Source organism: Engystomops pustulosus, chromosome 8 (assembly GCF_040894005.1).
Source record: "Engystomops pustulosus chromosome 8, aEngPut4.maternal, whole genome shotgun sequence".
Lineage (NCBI taxonomy): Eukaryota > Metazoa > Chordata > Amphibia > Anura > Leptodactylidae > Engystomops > Engystomops pustulosus.
The window spans coordinates 71,172,364-71,197,168 of NC_092418.1; the positions used below are offsets into that span (position 1 = coordinate 71,172,364).

Here is a 24,805-nt window from a genome sequence, read left to right on the forward strand (position 1 = left end):
GAAAAATTCTGATGATTTTGGTTCTGCAACTTTTAACTGAAAATGGTATTCTAGGTATAATGGTCAGAGGTGGGAGCAGCTGTCAGACTTCCACTATCAGGTGTATCTGCTGGGGTAAAGACGCCTGTACTAATGTATATAATACATGATCCGTAACTTTGATTTGGTTCCATTTCTCTGATACCTGCCTATTGAAGTGTTAATGTGTTATTTATTAGGGAATTGTGTCTTTTCCTTTGCACGCCTACTGCATTAATCACAACACGCAAATGAATATGCATTGCTCAGATTTTTCTTTTAATTGTATTTTCCACTTTTTTCTCTTCCTGTCTGTTTCTTTTTCTGTGCAAGCACTCCTATCTGGACAGGGAGACCTCCCTTCTGCTCAGAAACATTGCAGGAAAGCCCTCTCACTTGCTGACTAAGGTGATGAAGCTTGCTCTTTCCATCTGCATGATTTACCTCTTCCCCGCAGCTAAACTGTACCGACTGTGAAATGGAAACATGAGGGCATCGGGAGCAGTGTCCAACCTGCAAGCCTGCGCTCACTCACTGTTTCATTGCTGAATGCTACCTTTTGCATGCTCAATGGGATATGCTTACAGTTTGGAGGGGAGATATGACTTATGTTTTTTTTTCATGTATTGTATGCGTACAGTGCTATGAAGTAGATGCCCCTTTCCAGGTTTTAGAACAATAAACCTAGTACAAATGCTTATGCCATGTATTCCATTCAATATATAAACATGGCAGTGATTGCCCGACCAGCAATTACGGATTTGTCTTTTATCATTACCTGTATGAGTATAAAAATAATTAGTGCATCTCCTCATGTAAACAACAATGAGTGTGCACTGGAGGGGGAGCATGAACAAACAAGTTCCCTCCTTATTATAATGCAGTATTTATTTGTGACTCGTGTGAGGATGAGTTCAGTAGGTGCAATGTGCAGATATATCAGCATGCTATTACTTGAGTTATTTGCATGTATTGCTAGTTCTGGCTGCAAAGTGTTTCCACAGCGGGTAGAGCTGGCACTAGTTACTAGCTAGCCGAATGCCTTCATTCAGATGATTGGCATGGTACAGCCAAGTAGTCTGCAACTTATATTGTATGAAAGTCCTTGCCTGGTACATTTCCATTCGCCTGTAATGCAATCAGTTGGATGGCTAGTAACTAATGCCGCATCCTTTACATCCTGGATAATAGCACAATATTTAGACCATATGATAAAATATGTAAAGAAAAATAGATGAACCCCAAAATTGGTTCAATGAACAAAACAACAATTGTGGTGTGGTGTGCTGGAATCCTGAAAGGTATTGCTGCAACCACCTGATTTTCATCTTACGGAATATCGGCAGCAGACTTTTTGTTCATCATTATACTAAATATCTCCTCAAATGTCTACAGCTCTCATATCAGAAGTAGTGATATGGAATATACCCCATGTTCTATTTCTGTATAAAGATCTGTGAAAACAGAAGTATCTTGATTTGGATAATGTGAATGTGCTGTGATCATTCCCATGGATGTAATCCTTATGTAAGCTACTTTCTTAGTGCATGATCCATATCACAGTCTGACAATAAGGATATCCTGTGGAAATAGATCTATTAAGACACATGTCACTCATAAGCCTTCAGCTGCTTTTCTTGTTTTCCCAGTTGTATACATCAATTACACAGCCCTCTAAATTATGAATGGAAATGACCATTATCTGCACGACTGAGTGCAACGTGTGCTGTGGCTTCTCTCCCTTGTGTAACGCTCCCTGGTTTGCTCCATATGTGGCTTTCATATCACTAAAAGAATGTTTGTTTTACATGTTTACAGGGCAGGAGGTTCTTATAATCTGTTTCTTGGTATAATATAATTGGCCGAGTACTTTATTTATTATTTTTAAAATTTTCAAGGTTGCTATGACATCTTGAAACTTTTTGGTTAAAATGCTTTTCCAGCAATTTACAATTATTATATTTCTGCCACTAAAATATCCTTAGGGTGTTCCACTTTTCATGAGATATAGATATGACACAGATGTTTGTCCGGTCACGGAACACAAATAAAAATGACAGAATAACATAAAGAACACATATTAAGCTATTAAGTGGCAGTGACAGACAGGAGGAGCCTTGAAAATGAGAATCCATGAGCTAGCTGAAGCTGAACAGATGACGGGACATGATCCGCGTTCATGCCCAGTACAGGGAGATGTAGAGGACGCTTCACTTTGAATGGATGTGACCAGATGGCTGCTTGTGCTCTTTAATATTTTATTTTGCACTGAAGTGAAGTCATCCATTGAAACTCCTTCAGATGTGCTATTTTACTGATTTATTGTTGTTTTATTCATCAACTTTTGCTTTATTTGTTCCGTTTATGGATTTAATACATTTTTATAGAAATCTTACTTTGATTATTGTAACCTAGGCCTCTATATTAAAAGGATTGTCTCATGACAAGAATCCCTATCCACATGATATGTCATCAGCACGTGCACCTTTCTCAATGTGCTAAAATATAGAACTGCTCTGGGGACCCAGCACACCAGTGGACTATTACAATAGCTGCTTTAGTGCTTAGATTTCATATTCTATGTGGAAATAAAGTTAATCACACAATGCCATTTGATTGGTTTATATTCAGGCTCTTCTGTAGAGATATTTAGCCAGGGCTCACTATTTCTTATCCACATGGCAAGCCTCTCCTCCATCTACAATTCCAAGCACATGCAGACAACCACACCTCCACAAGCAGAATTCTGTATTAAAAATAAAAAAGTACTCCGAAACATCACATGATGTAATGAGAATCCTGGTCTATACAGATGGAATATTTCCCATTTACCAAGACACTCCCACTAATATTGAGTAGCTACCCCGCTTGATACAGTAGACATATTTCCTATATGGATTATGGTTTAAATTAAGTATAAAGAAGATTTTGCTTATAATTTCTTGAGGGTTTGTGCCCTTTTGTAAATGCAGATAAAGCAAATTAAGCAGGTACTTCTATTAGTACCGCTGGTATCATCTTTAAGACTACATCAGAAAAACCTGGATCAAATCTGGTGTATGATATACAGGCAGCATGTTACATAGATTTATGGGAAAAAAGTGTTTTTATATTTTGTAGAATTGAATATAAATCTAAGCTTTTGCTATATTTTAAGCAGAACATATATTGTCATTGGTAATAGACCACATAAGAACACTGCCATTCATTGCTAAGGAACATGTCCTGACACCAGGCGATTTTTATCTTGGTAAGCTGTGGGGTACTTGAAACCATGATGTCTACTGGATCTGATGGCTACGGCCTTTTTACAGTAAGACAGACCTGTGCAGCATTGAAAAGAAAAAAATACCTTCTAGAACTCGCATTATAACCCATTTTCTAAAGTGCCTTGTGACAGAACCTTTTCCAAGCATCATTATCGAAAAATCTGACCCATTTCTAGGAATAAGACTTGCTTGGAATTTTCTGTTGTAAAATTCAGTGCTAAGCTCATAAAACCTAGTATAATAATTACCAGCTCATCTAATGTGATGATTCTGAAGAAGTGCAGGTGTATTAAATTCAATTAAGTCAGTCATTCCTCCGGGAATATGATGGCAAATCATCCTGATAGTGGGAGGTCTGTTCCCCTGTACTGTATCTCTGGAATCATATTTAATGAAAGATGGTAAATTCTAAGGGAATTAGGCAAAGTAAAGCAATTTGCAGCTCATTAACCTTGCGTGTACGAGTCTCCTAAAGCTCTTGCTCTACTCTTGCATTGTATTCACCGGTCAGTTGGGTAGAGGTTATAGAGATGACATGTATAATATTCTGGGCTGTGATAGCCATATCATGAGAGTAATTTGCCATCACTGGTATGCTTTAGTTTTATCACCAAGGAGTGTTACACATGTTACTTTCATAGACAATTAATTTACTTGGTACTCTATATTTAATATTGAGCAGAACCTTGGACTGTATTCACTATCAATGCTCACTGACATTTCAGCTGATATTTTCTATATAGTAAAAAGATCTATTCTATTTCTTCAATTATTCATAAAACTGTACCAATCACATTTTTTTTTCTTTTCTGGCTATTTTCCTGAATAATGATATTTTGTAACAACCCCAGAGACCTTATGGCTCATTAGCATAATTTTAAAAGGAGGGGGCCATAGATAACTAATATAAGAAGATAAACAAACACAGTCCTGGTGCCTGGATCTATGAATAAGTTGATTTTGAGGTTATATTTCCTTTAACATTTCTTTAATACATAACTGCTGAAAATGAACACGACTTAAAGGCTGCCTCCACAGTGGGTTAGTTATTTTGTTGGCATGAGGGGGACCTAATATATATATATGCTATGGCTAATGTCTACATTCTCTTGCTACAGTGTGTTGAATTGATGGAAAAGTTACATTTCTGCTTTAAACTTTTTATGCTCTTTCCACAGGAAGAACAGGCTGCTAAAATAAAGGCAGAGAAGATTCGTATAGCTTTAGAAAAGATAAAAGAAGCTCAAGTTAAAAAGGTACTGTAATGGCAGACATTATGACAGCATTCAGGAACGTGCAAGCAACCAATAGCGTTCAGGGTCCTCCTCTATTTAGTATTGAAGGATGTATAAATGATATGAGATCCAGTCAGGTTCAAGACCCACCAAATTCTTTCATAGCACATTAATTGTTAACCACTATCCACAGGAGAGGGGATAACAAGCTGATTGGTGGGGTCTGCTTCTTACTAATTGATTTCTGTAGTAAGGAGTCCCTTCTTCCCTGTAGTACAGAGTCCTCATTAGTTTGCTGTTGTTGTCGGGAGACTTTGCTGCATTGTATGATTCTTGGAATATCGTCCCTGGCACAAAGTATGGTCTGTGAAATCTGCGATTCACAATCAGGCACCTTCATATGTTTTCCGATTTAGAATTCATTAATGTTCTAGAAAGTTTCATCTCCTGCTCTTCATGTAATTGATCATTTAGTTACCTGAAAAGTATATTCGTGGAACCTTCCTCTGCACAGTCTTATTCATGTCGTCCTCTTCACAGCTGGTGATCCGAGTGCACATGTCAGATGACAGCTCCAAGACAATGATGGTGGACGAGAGACAAACGGTACGACAGGTGCTGGACAACCTGATGGATAAATCCCACTGTGGATACAGCCTGGATTGGTCACTAGTTGAGACAATATCTGAGCTACAAATGGGTAAGTAAATCCGTTTTACACATCTGCAAACAAATATGGTCAAGTAAGGGCGCCTTGTAGTTTTCGTTCACTTCCAATGCACTGCCTGATGGCACACATGGTTTCCTTAGAATCCAATATAGTAAGAAGTAAAACAAAAAATTAGGAAATTGTATATTCCAAGCTTTTTTTATTTTGTAGGTGAGAACACATTTGTATCGTTTTTATTTGTAGAAAGCAGTTAGATCAAGGCTGTCCTGAAATCTACTGCCATCTGACTGCTGGTTACAGCACTGACACTTTGTTATTCGTTGTATATGACTGTCCTTGACAAGATAACTATTTGTTCCACCCTGGATTTCTATATGTTGAGAAAGAAAGTTCATTGTTGAATAAGACAATAAGGCATGAGTATTAATAGCTGCCTGAAATGAAAATCTTGGATACATGTATTTGAGGTCTTGTGTTTCTGTAATTCGTTTCTATTATTCATTGAAATAGTGGAACAAGTTCTGTAATCTAAATAAAATGGCTTGATTTTCTTCTCATAATCCACAAAAGAACTAATTAGGGAGAAAGCTGCAAAGTATTAGGCAGTCGCTCATTCTTTATTCTATAATCTAGTGCCACAGCTCTTCATAATCCTTTCCCCTCAGTACCACAGTCTGCATAGCAAGCACATTGCTAGTTGGGTTTTATCTTCGTCTGGACCTTTACGTTTTCATGCGTTGTAATTACCAACACAGACGCACATTGTCGTTTTCCAAGTTTATTACATGCCCCCTCTTTCCTTCATGACACACTTTCAATTATTGCTATTAGTAATAACAAGAATGCCGGCACATCTTCAGCAGTTCACTTTGTCACATTCACACTTTGGGCAGGTTGTGTTATGCAATCTACAGCTGTTGTTAATAATAATAATGTGTGTTTGTATATGTATATATATATATGTATGTTTATTATTATTCTTTATAGCATAATCTATATTTCTTTGTCTGTTCCACACAGATCGTATCTTTGAAGACCATGAAAACTTAGTTGAGAATTTATTAAACTGGACTCGGGATAGCCAGAATAAGCTGATGTTTGTGGAGCGCATTGAGAAGTATGCATTGTTCAAAAATCCACAGGTATGATATATCTCACTTTTTTTCTTAGTGGTGTGGGGAGCGAGGCCCCTGAGCAGTTGTACAGCTTCAGACTGACTGACAGTCAGCAGTCTATAACAGAATTCAGACCGACTCCCGAAACAAATCACTCTACACTGTCTTTGAATACTCCTGAATATTGATCACACACAGACTAATCAAGTTTGATTAATTTTACATACATATATCCCTCACTGCCTATATTAAAAACCTGGTTAACTGCATTAATCAACGCAGTGCTAGCGCATGGGGTTTGGCCTTGGCCTGATCGCATATGTGTTTCCTGTGAAAAGCATGTGATAGGCCCACGGCACGCTCCGTGTACAATGCACACCTATGGTGGCCGTAGGTACAACTAACATATGACCACCATATCCGGTCGAGTGCAAGGGGCCTTATACTTGACAGTATGTTGACAGAATTTTTCAAAATCATAGATACCCTGACAATATGATGCTATCAAACTACTTTTATTATTGCTCGTTACAATCTCATTTCAATAAAAATAAATGAAGTGGCATCTTCCTGTTCAGAACCATTGGACTAAAGGGCTCCCACAGCTTCCTTGTATAATAAAACTCTTCTATATATAATTCCATTTTTATCCCCTTTTTCCTTTTTCTTTTTGACAAAACACCATTCGATTTGCCTGCTAAGAGCTGTCCCGAGATATCTGCTTCTCGCTAGATAGCTATTAAAGCCCTTGAAAGGTTTCTTTATTTGTTTGTGCCTGTGCACATTGAAATTCCACTGCCTCAGCTGAATCAGAAAAATGGGCAGTCAATACTTGTGGCTTTGTAATAGCTGGCTAGTCATCCTCCATATAGTACAGAGGCACTTTACTATTGAAGTGCTGCAATACCATGACTTTCAGAAGACATGGAAGAGCTTGCATATTCTGGTAAGAGTCATTGTAAATTTCTTACTGCTAATTGCTATCAGGGACCCCAGGGGCTTAGGATATTGTAATCACCTTGTCACCCACAATGTCTGGAGCAATGGAGCTCAATACATTCAGAGGGCTGGTAATGCACGTGTCATGATCAACCAGTTTTCAAGGCGCTGTGTGATTCTGGTTTACAAGAACAATGGGGCCGCTTGCCGGAAAGACACATTATATGAAACAATTCTGCAAGGCCGCAGTAATAAAGCTGCTGCTGTATAATAGAAGAGCCTTGTTTTAAGCCAAGCTTTTCTGACTCTCACACAGCTGCCGGCTCCATTTCATTATTCCAATAAGTTCATTAGGAAGAAAGACAGATTGGATTTTTTCTTCTTCTATTTAAGCATCATTCTTTTTGTACAGATGACTCATCTCTACGTTTTGTAACATACAGAGAACACTGTAATCTTATGTCTCTTTCTTGTAATGAAATGTCTACGTGAAGCAGAGTATTATGTACAGAGATTAAAACTCCTCCATCGCCTAATAATACTTACTTACCTTCTCATTTGGAATTGGTTCTCTTAATTACCTTTTCCAATTAAAGCATATTAGCCAAAAGCAGCACAATGTTTCTTCAAGTTAATGGTGCTGTGTAGTTATAGTAAGGAAGAGGAATGGATGGGAGTTGTGCTAGTTCTTGTAGCTGGTGGCTTGTCCTCAGGATAAAGATTGCAGGTTATAACGCTTTTTATTAGGTATAGTTAAGTAAAAATTTATCATAAATGCATTCTTAGGAATTTTTGAACATAAAATTGTTTAGTAGGTCGTTTTTACTAAAATAAATTCATCAAAAAAAATGGTCTGTTCATCATCATAGAATGAGTCCCTATTCATAACTGACAGAAAGTCCAGACCCCTCATATAAACTTTCATGGAGGAGATCCATGAACTTGTTCATAGTGCAATGTGTAAGGCATACTAAATAAATCCAAAAGCAGCATGACAAAACTTGTCTTATCGCTACTTGTCAGTGTAGCAGGAGGAAGATCTAGGGCAGTGATGGCGAACCTTTTGGAGATAGAGTGCCCACGCCACAACCAAAACCCACTAGTATGTCGCAAAGTACCATCATGACAATTTAAGCAGTAACTTATTGATCCCTGCTGTATGACAGGTTTTAATCGTATTGGTGTCCCGAGTTCACCAATACAATAGAAAGATGGAGAAATTCCAGGGTCCCCTGAAGAGGAAGAATCAAGGGATCCAGAACAGGAGCTCAAATGACAATCCATCTCTGTCCACACCATCCTGCTCCTCCTGTATTCCTGGCAGCCAAGGATGTCACTTTAAAATAGCGCTGAGCATGGCACGTCCTGGGCTTTACTGGACCACAGGAGAAAGCCTTGAGTCGTATCTGGCAAACTGTGTTGGGGTGAAGGCCTGGGTGCCCACAGAAAGAGCTCCGAGTGCCAACTCTGGCACCCGTGCCATAGGTTCGCCACCACTGATCTAGGGGGAACATAGAATAACCCAGTACCAGGAATACCAGTTTTTAGCATTTAAAAGGATAATCCAAGCAATATAGAAACTCTGCAGTGTATTCAATAGTGATTGATATTATTAAACCAAGTTGTTTCCTACTTGTTGGTTTCTCCCGTTTAAAATATTTGAGCAGCGTGTCTGAGGGACCAGAAAGCAGTGTCCGTACACATTGCCTTCCAATGACAATCTGACTTGCACAGTCTCCCCTTCTTAGAGTCATCATTGACCAAAGCTGAAATCATGCTGCTGTAATGAAAACATCCAGCCTCTCAATCATAGTAACCACCAAGCGTTTAGCAATTCGGTACTCCCTGCTGAGACTGAGTGGGATGGGTTTCTTTATTACGTCAGCATGAATCCTGCCTTGGTCTCATGATGCAATGAAGCTCTCACTCTAAGAAGGGGGAGACCATAAGGCAGATCATCATAGCAAGGCAGTGTGAAAATACTGCTTCCTGGTCCCTGAGACCAGGAAGTGGGAAACAAGTTAGTTAAATACAACATTCAGCATTAAATATACTGCTAAGTATTCCCTGGAAAACCCTCTGCATAAAAATTATATAGCAAAGTATTAACATCACTTGAAGTGAATCTTTCCAAATGTTCTATTTATCTTCATCCCAGAAGAGCGACAGATTATGAAGGTTGAATAACAAATAGCATAGGGGAAAGACCAGATACAAAGCCGCACAGAAGATTAACAGAAGTGCTAAGGCAAAGTGTTATGAAATGAGCCAGAGGGAAATGTTTTAAGGGCTTGGAAGTGAATAGAAGGAACAAGAGGGCATTGAGTCTGAGAAAGGCACAGAGTGGGTGGAATGAGGACAGGATAACCAGCTCGCCAAATCTTGTGAGCTCTCTGTGACTGTTGTGTAAAGTTTGGCGCAAAAAGAATTGGACTTCTACCTATATATGTGATTTTCATTTGATGGATCGTAAGGAACATATGGAAGTCAAGTATAAGAGATTGTAATGGTTAAAAAAGGACATCTGGTTACCCATCTAAGTCAAGGGAACTGGACAGACCTTGTGTAATTTAGTCATTCTGTTCATGATTTTCTGGCTTCCGCTGCTGGCATTTCACTGAAGCTTCTCACACTAGCCAGAACTTAGGAGGCATGCCCCACTAACCAACTCCTCTCTGCATATCATTAGGAATCTGATTGTAGGTAAAGTGGTTGGAAAGATGAGAATGAAAGAGTGGGTTACTGACTAGTGCAGTGTAGTTATGTGTGACATTGTTGGGTAGCTGCCTGGATTGTCCCCTTTCCCTCTGGCTGCTCTGCTAACCTGTGAAAAGGCACATTCCAGTTTGTATATCCATAACACTTGATGGGACATATTGCATGTGTGGGCAGCTGTATAAATAATTTATATTTTTGTGTAATCCTCCTTCCAAAATGCAGAAGGAATCTGATGGAGGAGTGAGTCATCATCTCTTTGGTTAATAAATTATTTTCTATTTCAGAACTATCTTTTAGGAAGGAAAGAGACTTCTGAGATGGCAGACAGAAATAAGGAAGTCCTATTAGAGGTAAGTGATTCTTATAAACAGGACTGTCATCCAGTGAATGAAATGAGGTGGATCAAGTACTGTCATACCATTGCATAAATGCTTTCATAGCTACATTCCCTCATCTGAACATCTCTCCTATCCGCCTCCTTTGTGATGGTAGACCTCTGCACACTAAAACCTATATAACCGTGTTTCAGTAAACTCAAGGCTGTCCTTGTGTTGAAAGAGAACCTCTAAATGATGATCCCTAGGTCATAAATGATCTTTCAATGAAAGAAAGATTTTGTACATTTTCCAATGTCTTTAACTTGTATGGTTCAACCGTACCACAGGAACTACCAAACTAATGTTTATAATAATAATAATAATAATAATTAATAATAATTAATAATAATGTTTATGGAGTTAAACTATATTTGTAGGGGTATTTGTGTGTTTATTTTGACTAGAACAGTCAATATGGGCCAAGATGACTATAGGACCGATGGTTCAACCATCATCCTACGTTTAATATGTATTGCCACTTTCATAGTGACATCCTGGTACACTTCTTTGTGTTGATGTGAAAAGTAAAGTTCTTCTTATGGTTCCCTTTCTACAGTACCCGACAGTCCAAAGTGGTAAAATACAAAAGTATAGATTTACCATTCTTGTACTTTTTAGTAAGAAAGACCTGCTGATAAGACACATGGTTGAATATCTCCTAAACTATGCCGTAAATCAATGATGATAGGTATTTTTTTGCTTCCCATTGTTGAACAGCATAAGGCACATCTGGATAGCAAGGGAAAGATGGTGTCTGTGCTTTTTCACAGTTACATTAGAGGTTCTCCCTCCAATTGTTTCTCGTCTGGCAAACAGACTTTTATTAACTTCTCATAAGTAAAAATGCAAAAAGTAAAAAAAAAAAGGAACAGCTGCAATGTGTTAAAGATGAGTTGTGCCAACAAAATATAATATCACAGCAAGGAGCTAGAGCTAAAAGGTTTATAAGTATGATGTGACGTGTGCTGCAGGTAACGCTGCCGCCTGAGTATTGGTACTAAAGCTATGACTGGATGATATAGAAAAGAGGCTACTACTTCTTTATTCCTAATTTTGGCTTCACATACTCCATGGAAAACTGATGTGTGGAAGCAAATGAATGTTGTGGCTTATCAGTTGTTGTGTATGCAGAAATATACAGAGCCGAGAGGTTGTCAGAACTTTTTGGGAAGACAGTCTTTTACTCATGGACTGGATGTCAAGCCATTCTTCAAAGCTTAACTCAAGCGAAATGTCTATTTCCAATTTACATCTCAATAAAATGTCAGACTGTCAGAAATTTTACTTATTATAGCTTCATCTATTTTTGTGGCATACATTTTGGCTTTTGTGAGACCTGTATAACTCTTTTTCATTTCCTTCAGAAAATGAACTTTATAATAGTAGACGATGATGTGTATAATCATCTTTATAACACATGAGAAGGAAAGTCCTAGCATTGGGGGCACCCAGATGGTGGACACAGAGGGAGTAAAGAATGATGTGGTGGATGTTTACATCCCTGGCATCATTTCAGGGAGGATAAGTTTGTGTCTTTTGGCTATCGACTTGTCACTATCTGTAACTCACAAAAACTGAAATTGTGTATTAAAATAATTTTTTGCATTCTCTGTGGATAAATGCTGCAATCTTTCTTAAATGCTGCAATGACTGGAAATATGGTCTTAATTGTTCCAACCATAGTAGTGAGTCTTCCCTGCAGCACATGGTGGACACATGTCTATTTGATGTGCAAGGAGGTTTCACTTCCACTCTTCTTTAAATGGACAATAATTTAGCTCAATTTAAACAGCTCAGACACAACTTCTGGATCAGTTTAAGCTCTTCTGTCTTCTATCTGCAGGAATGCTTCTGTGGTAGCTCGGTCACCGTCCCAGAAATAGAGGGAGTTCTGTGGTTGAAGGACGATGGCAAGAAGTCCTGGAAGAAGAGATACTTCCTTCTCAGAGCATCTGGCATTTACTATGTACCAAAAGGGAAGGCAAAGGTGAGGAGAATAAATCTGCCTGGAAGCCTAGATGTACCCTAGACATTCATGAGAAGATCAGTGATGGCCCATGCACAAACCCCCAGCTTTATTACCTGCAGTTGTCTCATAAATATGAGTATCCTGCATTGAATAAAGTAGAATTTCCTGGGTGCTAGACTCTATAAAATGCTTGGGGAATACAAGCGTATGATCTTGAAGACTCTATTTTATGATATGCAGTAGGGTTTGGGTGTAGTTCTACAGATCTATCATAAAGTTTGGAGCTGTTGATAATTATGTAAACAGAAAGTATACAGAAATTCATTATATTAATTGAAAAGGACTTTAAGAGAATGTCAATTAGTTATACCCTCTCTTATAACTCGTCCCTTGAATATTATGGCATTGGTATGTGTCTGTTTACCCATACGTCCTTCTTCTCAGGCATCTCGAGACCTTGTCTGCTTCCTCCAGCTGGATCATGTTAATGTTTACTATGGTCAGGAGTATCGGAGCAAGTATAAAGCTCCCACAGATTACTGCCTGGTATTAAAGGTAAGGTTTATCACTGCCGCAGTGTAATTACTTCATAGGCTGGAATGTTGTGAAAAGAGATTATGCAACACATTCTTCTAATCTACTTGGCATAAACAACTTTGTTTGGGAAGGAACTGGATTGTATTATCTGCAGCCTCTGGAAATTTATTGGCCACTGAGGCTTTAGTTTCATGTCAGTAGCAGAATTCTCTTACATCATATTACAGCAGGCGCCTGTCAGCTGCAATATATTGTAGATTCACTGCCACCTAGTGGTAATAGTTACAACCATTTCTAGAGGAAAAGTCTCATAATACTTCAAATTAATATATATATATATTTTACAAGCATGAAAGTGCATAAGGAATTTGGGAGTGAGCCCACACAGAGCCAATATCTTAGTGAGTGTACCCAAAGTTGGATAAAGAGACTTGAGGCGCTCGGTGACATCCAATTAAAACATTAATTTATGTTAACATAAATAAAATCGCGATGCGTTTGAGCCCAGTAGATGCCTTCCTCAGGCATAATACCTCAGAGCCAATATCTTGGGTTGCAATGTAAATTAAAACCAGCCACAATTGGTCGGCATTTCCAAATATAGAACAACCTGAATTATTATAGGATCCTGGTAATAGGAAGAAAAATTAAATAATTGTGTTTTGCAATTGGATAAAAACCTAAGGCACTAAGCTGATGTATCCCAAAATGCATCCGGTTTAAAAATTACAACTCATCCTGAAAAAAAGGAGCCCTCATTCAAGTCTGTTGAAAATAAAAAGAAGCAATAAAAAACCTTTGGGATATGACAAAGTTCATGCTCAATAGTGGATTTCTCACAAAGTCATACGTTATACATCTGTTAATAAATGGTAAATTATAGCAGACAAGTAAGTTTCATAGTTTTAGCAAGTAGTTACTACACCTCTCTGTGATGTTTGTGTATATTTGTCTCACAGCATCCACAAATCCAGAAAAAGTCTCAGTATATCAAGTATCTGTGCTGTGATGACGTCCGAACACTACACCAGTGGGTTAATGGAATCAGAATAGCCAAGGTAATTAATGTCAATCCTTCCATTTGTCTATCCCCTTACATGAGCCCTTGGGCAGAATTGTTTGCTGCTATTGTCGTCTTCTGAATTCTATGGCTTTATCCATCAAAGAAGCTGTGATCAGTTTACAGATTTCTTACTCCTTCTGTATCATATCACCTACCTGATCTGTGGAAACACCAGACAACCTACATGAAAAGAAGGGGCAGAGGTCATGGTATGGATCTGCCCAGGGCATAAGGCTCTAGCTAAAGGACATGACAGTTCTGTTATGTCATGGAGATTGGTGCCTGACAAACGTTATCAAATGTGTGGCAGCAACTTTATGCATTTCCTTCCAATGTTTTTGCTACTTTACTTGGGCAAAGTGTGTTTTTGGTTGTAATGTTGGAGTGTACAGTGTGTGCATTGTGTACTGTTGTAGTTATAGTACATAGTATTGTATTGTGGAGTATTGCTATGTAATACACTGCCATTCCTCTCACCATTATAGTATGGGAAGCAGCTTTACACCAATTACCAGGAAGCCTTGAAGAGGACAGAAGCTGCTTATGACTGGACATCTTTGTCCAGCTCCAGCATGAAATCTGGCTCCAGTTCTTCTAGTTTACCAGGTATTATTAGTAAGTTTTAAGATGAATCAAAGGAAAATCTGATAATGTCTTATGGGAAATTGTTACACTATGAGGAACTATTAACTTTAGTTACACGAACATGAATGGGCAATTGATAACTTGTAACAAGTTATCTGCTACCATAATCCTTCTCCATGCACCTAAGATGTGTGACCGTCAAATATCGGAGTAGCCGCTTGTCACATGCTAGTTCAGGATTGTCTCTTATTTTAATAAGAGATGCTCTCAGGATTGTTCTTTTTTTTTTTTTTTTATACTTTTTCATAAGTACAGATGACGAACAAGCCCTGTCTTGAAACGCTGCTCGTCTTTTGTATCCAGGAACTGGAAATAGAAGTGATATGTACAGTGCGATGTGGCCCCTCCTGGTTGTCCTATGGCAGCTGCCTGGACATACATTATCCCAAAGTCTGATACAATTCACATTGTCACATTTATGTAAAATAACACATAGAAATGAGCACAATAACCAATTATATAATTGTATAATGTCTTTATATTAAGCTGTAAACATATATTTTGTGGAGTGCACTTAACCTAAGAACAAAGTAACCAATAGACCATATGGCTTACCTTATACGTGACTTATATCTGCTGTGGTTAAAGTAGTATGTATATTGGTTGGCGGTAGAGCAGTCCTACAAAGCTATCACCTTGCCAGATTTTCATTTATTTATCAATATATATGCATGTATTTTGTATCCTAAAATATTGTTGTTTACACTGTTGTCCATTTCCCTTATACAGAATCCCAGTCTAACCATTCAAATCAATCAGATAGCGGCCTCTCCGATTCCCTGGCCGGCAGCCATGTTCGGTCCCAGAGTATTGTGAGCTCGATCTTCTCTGAAGCCTGGAAGAGAGGAACCCAGCTGGAGGAATCCAGCAAGGTAGCAGTGCCTGCACATAGCGGCCACATGGTGAATGAAGCATGAGCGGCTGGGCTGCATGACGAGCAGGCTGCTGGTTTTCTTCAGCTATAATTCCTACGCCCCTCACCTGGTTTCCCATTCCATAATGTAGATTACTACTCCATGGTCACTCATTTCCACATAGTCTATATCAAATCATTGCCATCTGTTGTCATGTGGTCATTCCACTGGGCAAGTTTGTAGACCATTACTGAAACCATTTTTACTGTAAATAGATTATTTTCTTAATCTGGCGAATGCAATATACAGTATTTGTAAATCTCATTGTTATATGGGAAATCCTTTGGGATGGGGTCAGTGTGTACACATTTGCATCATGTTGCTGTTCTGTCGCCACGCATTTTGTTTCACTGCTCGTGTTTCTCCTGTTGCCTCATTGTCCCAGGTTCCAATTGTGAAGCCCACCACAGCTAAGGCCATCAAGCCCACTGCGATTTGTACGGGGCAGTATTAAGGTCAGGGGTCATATGACAAAAGCACATTTAACCTGGATGTTGTTAACTGGAATCTCCCAGACTAACGTTCTAAAAAAACCAAAAACCAAAATACTTAATCCTTTCTTGAAAAAGTGAACCTTAACAAACGCACCCCCTGGCTTCTGGTTAACAAGTTTTTTTTTAATTGTTATTAGTATTTTAATTCTCCAATACCATTTTACCTCACTGTAAAGTTATGCCAGGGCTGTTGTACTTCTGGGGAATCCTAAAAAGGCCTTAGACTGAGCACAAGTTTCCCAAACACGTTTATGGCTCTGCTTACAGATAATTTTCTGGCTATAATGGTGCCAATCGGCTCTGCCCACTGCAAGACCCTCGCTCCCAACCTCACCTCAGTTTGTATATTGATAGCAGCACATCCCCAGTCTATATAGGGAGGTGTGCTACCAGCAACAACTATTGCTTTGTTCACAGCACCGTTCAAACCTCCGTTCTTCACCTTTTTTAATGGAGGTAAGTAACAGAGGTTTAACTTATCAGTTAAAAATCCCATTGACGTCAATGAAAGTTTTTGTCACACATTGGGGGTCATTTACTAAGGGCCCGATTCGCGTTTTCCCGACGTGTTACCCGAATATTTCCGATTTGCGCCGCTTGTACATGAATTGCCCCGGGTTTTTGGCGCACGCGATCGGATTGTGGCGCATCGGGGCCGGCATGCGCGCGACAGAAATCGGGGGGGCGTGGCCGAACGAAAACCCGACGTATTCGGAAAAACCGCCGCATTTAAAAACCGAAAATGTGTCGCTTGGGGAGCGCTCACCTTCACCTTCTATGGGATGGTGCATTCCGGGGCGTTAAGATTATTTTCGGCGCTGCAGCGCCACCTGGTGGACGGCGGAGGAACTACCATCTTAAATCCCAGCCGGACCCGAATCCTGTGCAGAGAACGCGCCGCTGGATCGCGAATGGGCCGGGTAAGTAAATGTGCCCCATTATGTTCAATTAGGTTGGTATCTGTTATCCCTGCGTTTTTTCAAACAGAGGAAAAGTAACTCAGCCATTGACTTTTTTTCTGTCCAAAAAAACATGGATAACCGATACCTGCCTAAATGGAACATAACGAATGACATAAAATTTTGATGTCAAAGACATTTTTTATTAATACATTAAACCTCTATTCTTTTAGCAGAGGTTTGAGAGGCATTGTGAACTTAGCCTTAGAGGTGCATTAAATAGATACCAGCAGTTTTCAGGTGTTTGATTGGATGTCGGGGATGTTTATTATGCAGCACACTTATTGACATGAGCGTCTTCATTTAACATTGTCCCACAAGCCTTGCTCATGACCTAGCCTGCAGTGTCAGTTTATACTAGGGCCCCTTCCCTGTTACAATGCTTTTTTCATTAGACCTATAATTGTTGTAAAAGTTACGTACAAGATCTGCAGAATGACACACAAACTTCAGTGTTTCAGCATCCAGGCATATTATCAAGTATAATAACTGAACATCCATATACAAGAGAGAGAGTTCATACTGGGACACAGGGGACTTCTCTTCTCTTTCCAACTTGCTGCAGAGGGACTGCTGCATCTTTTTAGGACCCTCTTTTGCAGTGTAGAAAAGCCAGTTATGATCTGCTTAACTTGCCTCCTTTTACCATCCTCCTATTTCCCTTTGCTCTTTTAGGCTGTGTTCACACTCATCGTTTTTTATATTCATAGTTTTCATCCGTCTTTGTCACCAAACTACATTCATAAACTGCTTTGGTTGGCATTTTATTGTGGTGTTGGATACATACTTATGTTATTGGTGATATCACATTAACAATGTCTTTCTATGTAGATTGAAAAGTGCAAAGTCTGTTGTTTTCACATTCTGTATATAATAGTGTGGAAATCCATAATTGGCTAGAATTTTTATAACTTTATTTTCTTAAAAGGAAAATAAAAAGCTGCAAATAATTCTGATTTCTTATGTGAACATAGCCTTATTGCTTCCTTTGCTCTCTTACTTGTACTTTTTATTCTTATTGTGTACCTATACCATTATAGTCTATTGTTCACTGGCGTTTATATTTTCAAGTACTGTGAATAATGTTTGTTTTAAATTTGCACAGTGTTAAAGGAAATCTACCATCAGAAACAAAATTGATAAACCAGGGACACTTAATTGTAGATCCAGGCACTGTGGCTGGGGTATTCTTCTTATATTTGTTATGCATGGCCTCCTACCTTTTTAAAATTGTGCTAATAAGCCAAAAGGGCTCTGGTGGTGTTACCAGAACCCCTCCATGTGGTAGCTTCACATGCAGTTACGCTGTCTCCCCCTCTGCTCCCTCAGTACTTCTCTCTCCCTCCTGCACAGTGTAACAGCCACTAAAGCTGCAGCACGGGGGCTCTGATAAAGTCCCACCCACCTAGCCCTTCTGACTCATTAGCATAATTTTACATTTTGAATTTAAAAGGAAGGAGGCCATGGATGATGTGAAATATAAGAAGGTTACCACAGTCACTGTTCCTGGATCTATGAGTAAGGGTCCTTGGTTTATCATGCTTGATTTTGCTGGTATATTTCCTCTAAAGAAGCCAGCTTAAACATTGACCTCTTTTGGTTAGTTGTTGCATGTAAATTTAATTGCCTTATATGTTTATGTGTGTTTTTTTTTTTTTTCTTGGTCACTCTAGGCTCGCATTGAAACTCTAACGCGTCCTTTAACTTCGCTGACTCCTCAGCCACAGATACATATAAGAGCTGTGTCTCCACATGCGTTATCTCAGCCCTCACCGCTTGCACCTCCCCCACCACCTCCACCGCCACCTCCCCCACCTCCCCCTCCACCTCCTCCGCCACTTCCCACACAATCCAAATCCACGCCAATATTGTTTGCAAAGTACAGTACTATCACAAGGTTACAAAATGCTGCTCAGTATCCAGGACCACATTTCAAGGCACCATCAGCTACTCAAACCATTCAACATACTACAATAAGTACAAAACCTCAAATGGTGGTCACCCCTAATGGAGCTATTCCTCCACCCCCTCCTCCACCACCTCCTCCACCGCCACCTCCTCCTGGTTCTGCTATGGCAATGCTGAAACCTAACCCTTGTGCACCATCCACACCGCAGTTCACTCCACCACCTCCACCTATTAAAATTAATCATCTCCCACAGAACAACACTACACAACCTCAGCCTCCTCCATCTCCCGTACTACCACCACCTCCACCCCCTCCTCCACCTCCTCCTCCTCCACCACCTCCATTTCAAGCTCCTGTTAAACAGTTTTTGCCTGTAACTAAAAGTACAGTCCCTGTTAATTCACCAACAATTGTACCCATGGGACCACCTACAGCACCCAAAAAGCAGTTACATTTCACTCTGTCTCAAACTCAACAACCAGTAGTATCTACAGCTGCCCCAATGGGTCCTACACCACCTCCAACATTACCAAAGCAGCAAAGCTTTTCAGCCAAGCCTGCTACTTCTCCACAGTCCACCATGCCCTCGGTGAAGCAAATTGTAAGTCAGTTTCCAGCACCTCCTCCTACAGATACTAATAAGCCAGCAACGCCAAGTACCGTGCCTCAGTCTCCACCAGCTGTAAAAGCAAAACCAAAATGGCAGCCATTTTCTGTTCCATCACCAGATTTTCCACCACCTCCCCCTGAAAGTAGCTTAGCATTACTTCCGCCGCCGCCCCCACCACCTCCACCTCCTCCCTCAACATCCCCTGTTCCACCACCTTCCCCAACTCCAGACAAAACTGGTTCACCTGCTAAGAAATCAAACAAGACGTCAAGTCCTGGAGGGAAAAAACCTCCACCCACACCACAAAGAAATTCTAGTATTAAGTCCAATAGTTCTGCTGAATATCATGAATCTAAGAAGACATCTGTGGACAGCCTTGTGAGTAAATTTTCAGAGCCTCCTGGATCTCCATCTAAAGAATCTTTACCCCCTCCAGCAGCTCCACCAAAACCAGTTAAACTTAACCTTTCAGGGGTTAACTTGCCAATGGTTTTTCAACAAGGAAATCTTTCTGCCCAAATGATGCCTACAGGAAAAGAACATACAACAGAATTTCCATCTCCTCCTTCTGATTCAGAGTCTGAATTTCCACCTCCACCAGCTGATCTTGAGCTTCTTCCCCCTCCTCCGCCACCTGTAGATGCCCCACCAATGTTGTTTTCTGGCAATACCTCTCCAAAAGTAGCAGTAGTAAATCCACAGCCCCAGACATGGTCTAAATCATCTGTGAAGAAAGCTCCACCTCCTACTAGGCCAAAACGGAATGATAGCATGAGGTTAATGCAAGCCGAAATGACAGAACCTGCCCCCACAAGTCCTCAAGTCCCAACCTCGCCCAAGCCTGGCCTTAGTGTGCAGCCTGGATTCCTTGCTGACCTAAACAAGACTCTGCAGAGAAAATCTATTACTCGACATAGTTCCCTGTCTTCAGCCCGTTTATCAAGGCCTGAACCAACTGCTACTATGGATGATATGGTACTGCCTCCTCCACCACCAGAACTTTTAGGTGAACATCAAAAAGCAAATTGCTATGGAGGCAGCCATTTATCAGGCTATGCAACATTACGAAGGGGACCACCTCCAGCCCCACCTAAAAGAGACCAGAATACCAAACTTTCTAGAGACTGGTAACCCATGTTATAAACTTTTTTGGCCCTGGCTAACAAATGTACTATTAATTTAGACTTCTTGTATCATAATATTCAACCAAGCAATGCCGCTTCAGGATAAGGGTCATTGTGCACTTTGCTGAACAGAATCTGGTGATGAATAATTATCTCCAGTATGGACAGGACCAAAACTCAAATTCTACATATAATGGGATCTTTTTGTAGTGTATGTTGGTGTGCAGTGTGTCTCTGCATGTATTCCTACAATAGGCATATACTTCTGTAAGTAATAATATAGCAGCTGTAAAATAAAAGATAACAAGAATGTTTTATTTCAATATGTCTGTTTCCAGTGAAATACAAAGAATAGTGTATGATCATCGAACTTGAAGATATAAAACAATCATTTAGATGAGGTTGTAATCTGGTTTATCCGAAGTGGCCAGTGAGTAGTGGAAGTCCCGAGCTGAGGTCTGCCTTAACTGTGAACAGGTGCTATTGTCTTATGTGTATTAGGATTTTATCACAATTGTTTCCTCTCATTTCCTGGGTTACAGTAGCTCCTATAGTCAGATAAAAAAATGTAAATTCATTTATGCCTACAAAGCATTGAAAAGACGTCTCTACTTGTCTCCTAACCCGACTGGTCAGTGCACACTTGGAAGCGGCACACATTATCGTTTGTAGCTGATTTATATTTATTATATGTATGGGCCTATGCAGAAAGAATCGAACGGTATTTTCCATTTTTCTGCTTTTAATCTGTTTTCTTCTTCTTTGTTCTAATCCAGTTACTTCCACAGTGATCTTCCGTGTGTACGGCATTAAAAAAAAAAAATCAAACAATGTCACAATTTTCTCAGTACCCCAAACTCATAGCATATTTTCCTTCTCACTGCTTTGATAGACTTGGAGATCATGTTAGTTCATATAAAAAAACAGATTTTTCCATTTTTAAGTGTATTAAGAGTCCATGTTGCTGTAATAACATGACCCGCCTAATGGAATAATCTACTTGTAGAGCACAAATCTGTGTCATTGTAATGAAGCATCTACTCCATACAGGCTGTAATATGGCTGTATAGATTCTGAATAAAGTAACGGGGAGTAGATGGACTGAAGAAGAAAGTAATCTGCATGTTATCACATCTATTTCTGAAGATGGCCTGTCTTTGTTAGGCTACATTCACACAAATGTATGGGGGATGTATATATGGCCGATGTACTTATGGTGAATATACGTCCCCCATACACGGCGGTGTGCAGCACCGTTCCGTAGCTGGGGGAAAAATAGGACATGTCCTATCTTTCCCCAGAATAGGCGCCGTGCGCCATAGATTACTATGGGGAGGGACGGGAGTGAGCAGCGCTCACCCTCCCTCGTCTCCCCAAAGCTGAAGTGTGCCCGCTGTGCTACGGTACGGAGGGCACACGTTAATGTGAATGTAGCCTTAGACTAATAGAGGCCTGTACATCTTTACATTGTGTCCTTTTGCTGGCTGTGTAACTGTTACATCTGTAAAGCATTGTCCATCTTTAGATAATATGGACACATAGGCCGTATGGAGTAGAATATGGGTAACATTGAGTCAGTGTTTGAGAACTAGATGCCTTGATGTGGGAAATGCTGATGATTTGAAGACTATGCTGCTTCAGGAGAGTCATTGAATGTCAGTTCAGTGGGGGAATTTTTGTCAATTTCACCATATCCATCCATAATATTACTGACAAGGGCCAAGGATTCCATGGGCAAAATATTGTAAGATTTTGCAACCATTATATTGCTGTTAGAAATCATGCATAAGCCCTACCCTTAAAGGAGTTGTCCCAGAAAGAATGCTGTTTACAAACATGGGCTAAATTTAAGGATAAACATCTGTAAAGCATTTTTCAAGGATTCTTAAGCAATTGTATCCTCATATATTCCAATAATGTTAGAATGTTGCCTCCTGCTGTCTTTGTGTAAAAGTGGGCACAGATGTTCAGTCTTGTGGCGCTCTGCTTCCTTCATTACCCGGGTGAAAACGCTGCATCTTTATTGTTTGCCAGGCAGTTATATGCTGCCGTTTATCTTCCTACACTTGCATGTTGAAACTGTTGCATATTATAGTAGCCACTAAGTCAATTAGATTTTAACAAATTTTAACCACTAGTAGCAAAAAATTACAGTGAAATCCCAAAATGTTGGCAATATCTCAATTAATACCCTTGCTATAAATGTCTTTAGATCTCCATCCATTCCTTTACTTCTGGTTATTACAATGAGCCTCTGAAAAAGGGGAATGCTGAAGTTGTTTTTTATGTAGAGTATACTTAAGAAATCATATGAATGATTTGAGAGATGCCAGTGGATTGAGCGTCTGAAGGTATTTATACATAAAACATACGAGATCATTTCTTGGTACCTTTAATAATCACATCATGACTTCTGAATGACTGAACCCATATAAAGGTATCACTACACATTGCCTTTTCTTGCCGACAAACCTGAATTTATCATGGAATGTTTAAGTGTGTAAAATATTCCAAACCTTCAGAAAGAGAACTAGAAGTTTTTCCCATTTCCTTCAGTAAAGGCGGGTTACATACATTATAGGTTCTCTAGGTCTGTTCTTAAGGAAATCTACCATCAAAATAAAGAATGAATATCTCCATGATGGGATACTTTTTCATCCACACATAAAGCAGTGCAGTCTTGGGTAAACCCTCCAAATAAAGAAAATAATCATTTACCTTTCATGTATCTTAATAAAATGTAGTTTAAATTTACAGTAAACTTTGTGAATGCTGGACACATAACTACAAAGACCACATAACTACAAAGTAAAGATCCTGGTTCACACAATAATTAGGGAGTTATAAATGGTAATTTTTTCACATTTGAGGCGAAGAGATATCCTGTCATCCATTCACAAGACTTTCTTAGCAGGTAAGAGAAGATGTCTATCTCACTAGAAATGATAGATGAATATTGTAGCATTTGGGTACAGGGTAGTATCTGTAATTCTCAGTGGTGCTTTGGGGGCAGTTCAGGTGGATGTTGAATCCTCCTGGGATCACGTTGCTTATGTGCTGGGTACACCTCCACATTATATGTCATTTCTGTTCTGTGAATGTCTGTAGGCGTTGGAAGTGTCCATGTGACCGGACCCTTAATCCTATAAGGTGCGGCATGCTTTTCGTTATACTGAATTTAAAGTGAGCTGCAGCTACAACTCTTTGTTAAGCCCTTTTTATTGTGTATAAATCTAAGTAAAACATTGACTCTAGTAATGTTGTGGGAAATGGTAACTGTTCACTGTTGCAACACAGTGTAATCCGCTCTCTATTCGCCTGCATCTTCATTTAATTTTGCTGAAAGTATCTGCAAGACAATAAATATACAAAATGCCGAAATGGAATCTGTATCTTTTGTGGTGTTTCAGCTGTAGAATTGTGTTTTGTCATATATCGTATATGCAGTTTTGCTGGAAAGTAAGGTATGTACTAACAATAGTTTACAGCGACATGTGCACAGATCACAAGCTTTTCTGGCCACCATGTTTTATAGAATTGATACAGGCCCCTGCGGCATAAAATGTGAGAAGAGTGCTCTTCTCTTCTAGTGTTACTTTGGAAATCTAAATTATTTGGGGTTGCATAAAATTTCACCTCAACTCAGAAAGTAAGAAGTATTACATGCTGCCCCTGCTCTACTTCAGTGTTTTAATATCCTATGCACATCAACCACCGTTATTGTACAAAAAGAGAATCTGAGATGTCACTAGCTTTCTGCTGTTGTTCAATGTAGATGATAACCTTAAATGCATGACCTTGTACCAGGGTTCCTGAAATAGATGTTCCTGCAACCGGACTTCCCAGCCCCAGGAGCTTGCATCCATTACTAGACAGACTTTGCTCCTGTCTCCAAGACAGTCCCTTTTGAAGGTTCTCCACCAAACAAGGGAGCCCCGAGGAAGAATAATTCTCTGATCCAGACTGGATTGTTCATGGAGCATATGAAGTTGTAGAGGTCTGGCATGGAGCATCGCCCAAGGGACTGCCAGGATAGAAGCCATCATTAATCCCAGAGTTGACATTATACTTCTTATTGTTGGTGATTCTTCTATCTGTAGACTTCTTATTTATCTTTGATACTTTCTCGGCTGGAAGAAAAGATATTTGACATCTTGAGTCTAGTTGAATCCCTAAGATTACCTTCTCTGTGGAAGGATCAGGAGAGGATTTCTTTAGGTTTATCAACCAACCCAGTCCA

The 24,805-nt window shown here is 39.6% G+C and overlaps 1 protein-coding gene across 8 annotated transcripts in view; it reads left to right on the forward strand.

The window, feature by feature from the left end:
• Positions 1-23,951, forward strand: part of RAPH1 (Ras association (RalGDS/AF-6) and pleckstrin homology domains 1) — a 91,298-nt gene extending 67,347 nt beyond the window's left edge. For 4 of the 8 annotated variants that reach the window (XM_072121101.1, XM_072121105.1, XM_072121099.1 and 1 more), the window contains 11 exons: positions 352-426; positions 4,466-4,543; positions 5,063-5,222; positions 6,213-6,334; positions 10,249-10,314; positions 12,185-12,328; positions 12,755-12,865; positions 13,807-13,905; positions 14,396-14,516; positions 15,285-15,457; positions 18,596-23,951. In XM_072121101.1, coding sequence (XP_071977202.1) covers positions 352-426; positions 4,466-4,543; positions 5,063-5,222; positions 6,213-6,334; positions 10,249-10,314; positions 12,185-12,328; positions 12,755-12,865; positions 13,807-13,905; positions 14,396-14,516; positions 15,285-15,457; positions 18,596-20,572 — 3,126 coding nt within the window. In that variant the 3' untranslated portion in view covers positions 20,573-23,951. Of the gene's footprint in view, positions 1-351; positions 427-4,465; positions 4,544-5,062; positions 5,223-6,212; positions 6,335-10,248; positions 10,315-12,184; positions 12,329-12,754; positions 12,866-13,806; positions 13,906-14,395; positions 14,517-15,284; positions 15,458-15,854; positions 15,925-18,595 lie in introns of all 8 variants that reach the window. The other 4 variants (XM_072121106.1, XM_072121100.1, XM_072121103.1 and 1 more) reach the window with 4 other exon arrangements.
• The last annotated feature ends 854 nt before the right edge of the window (positions 23,952-24,805 follow it).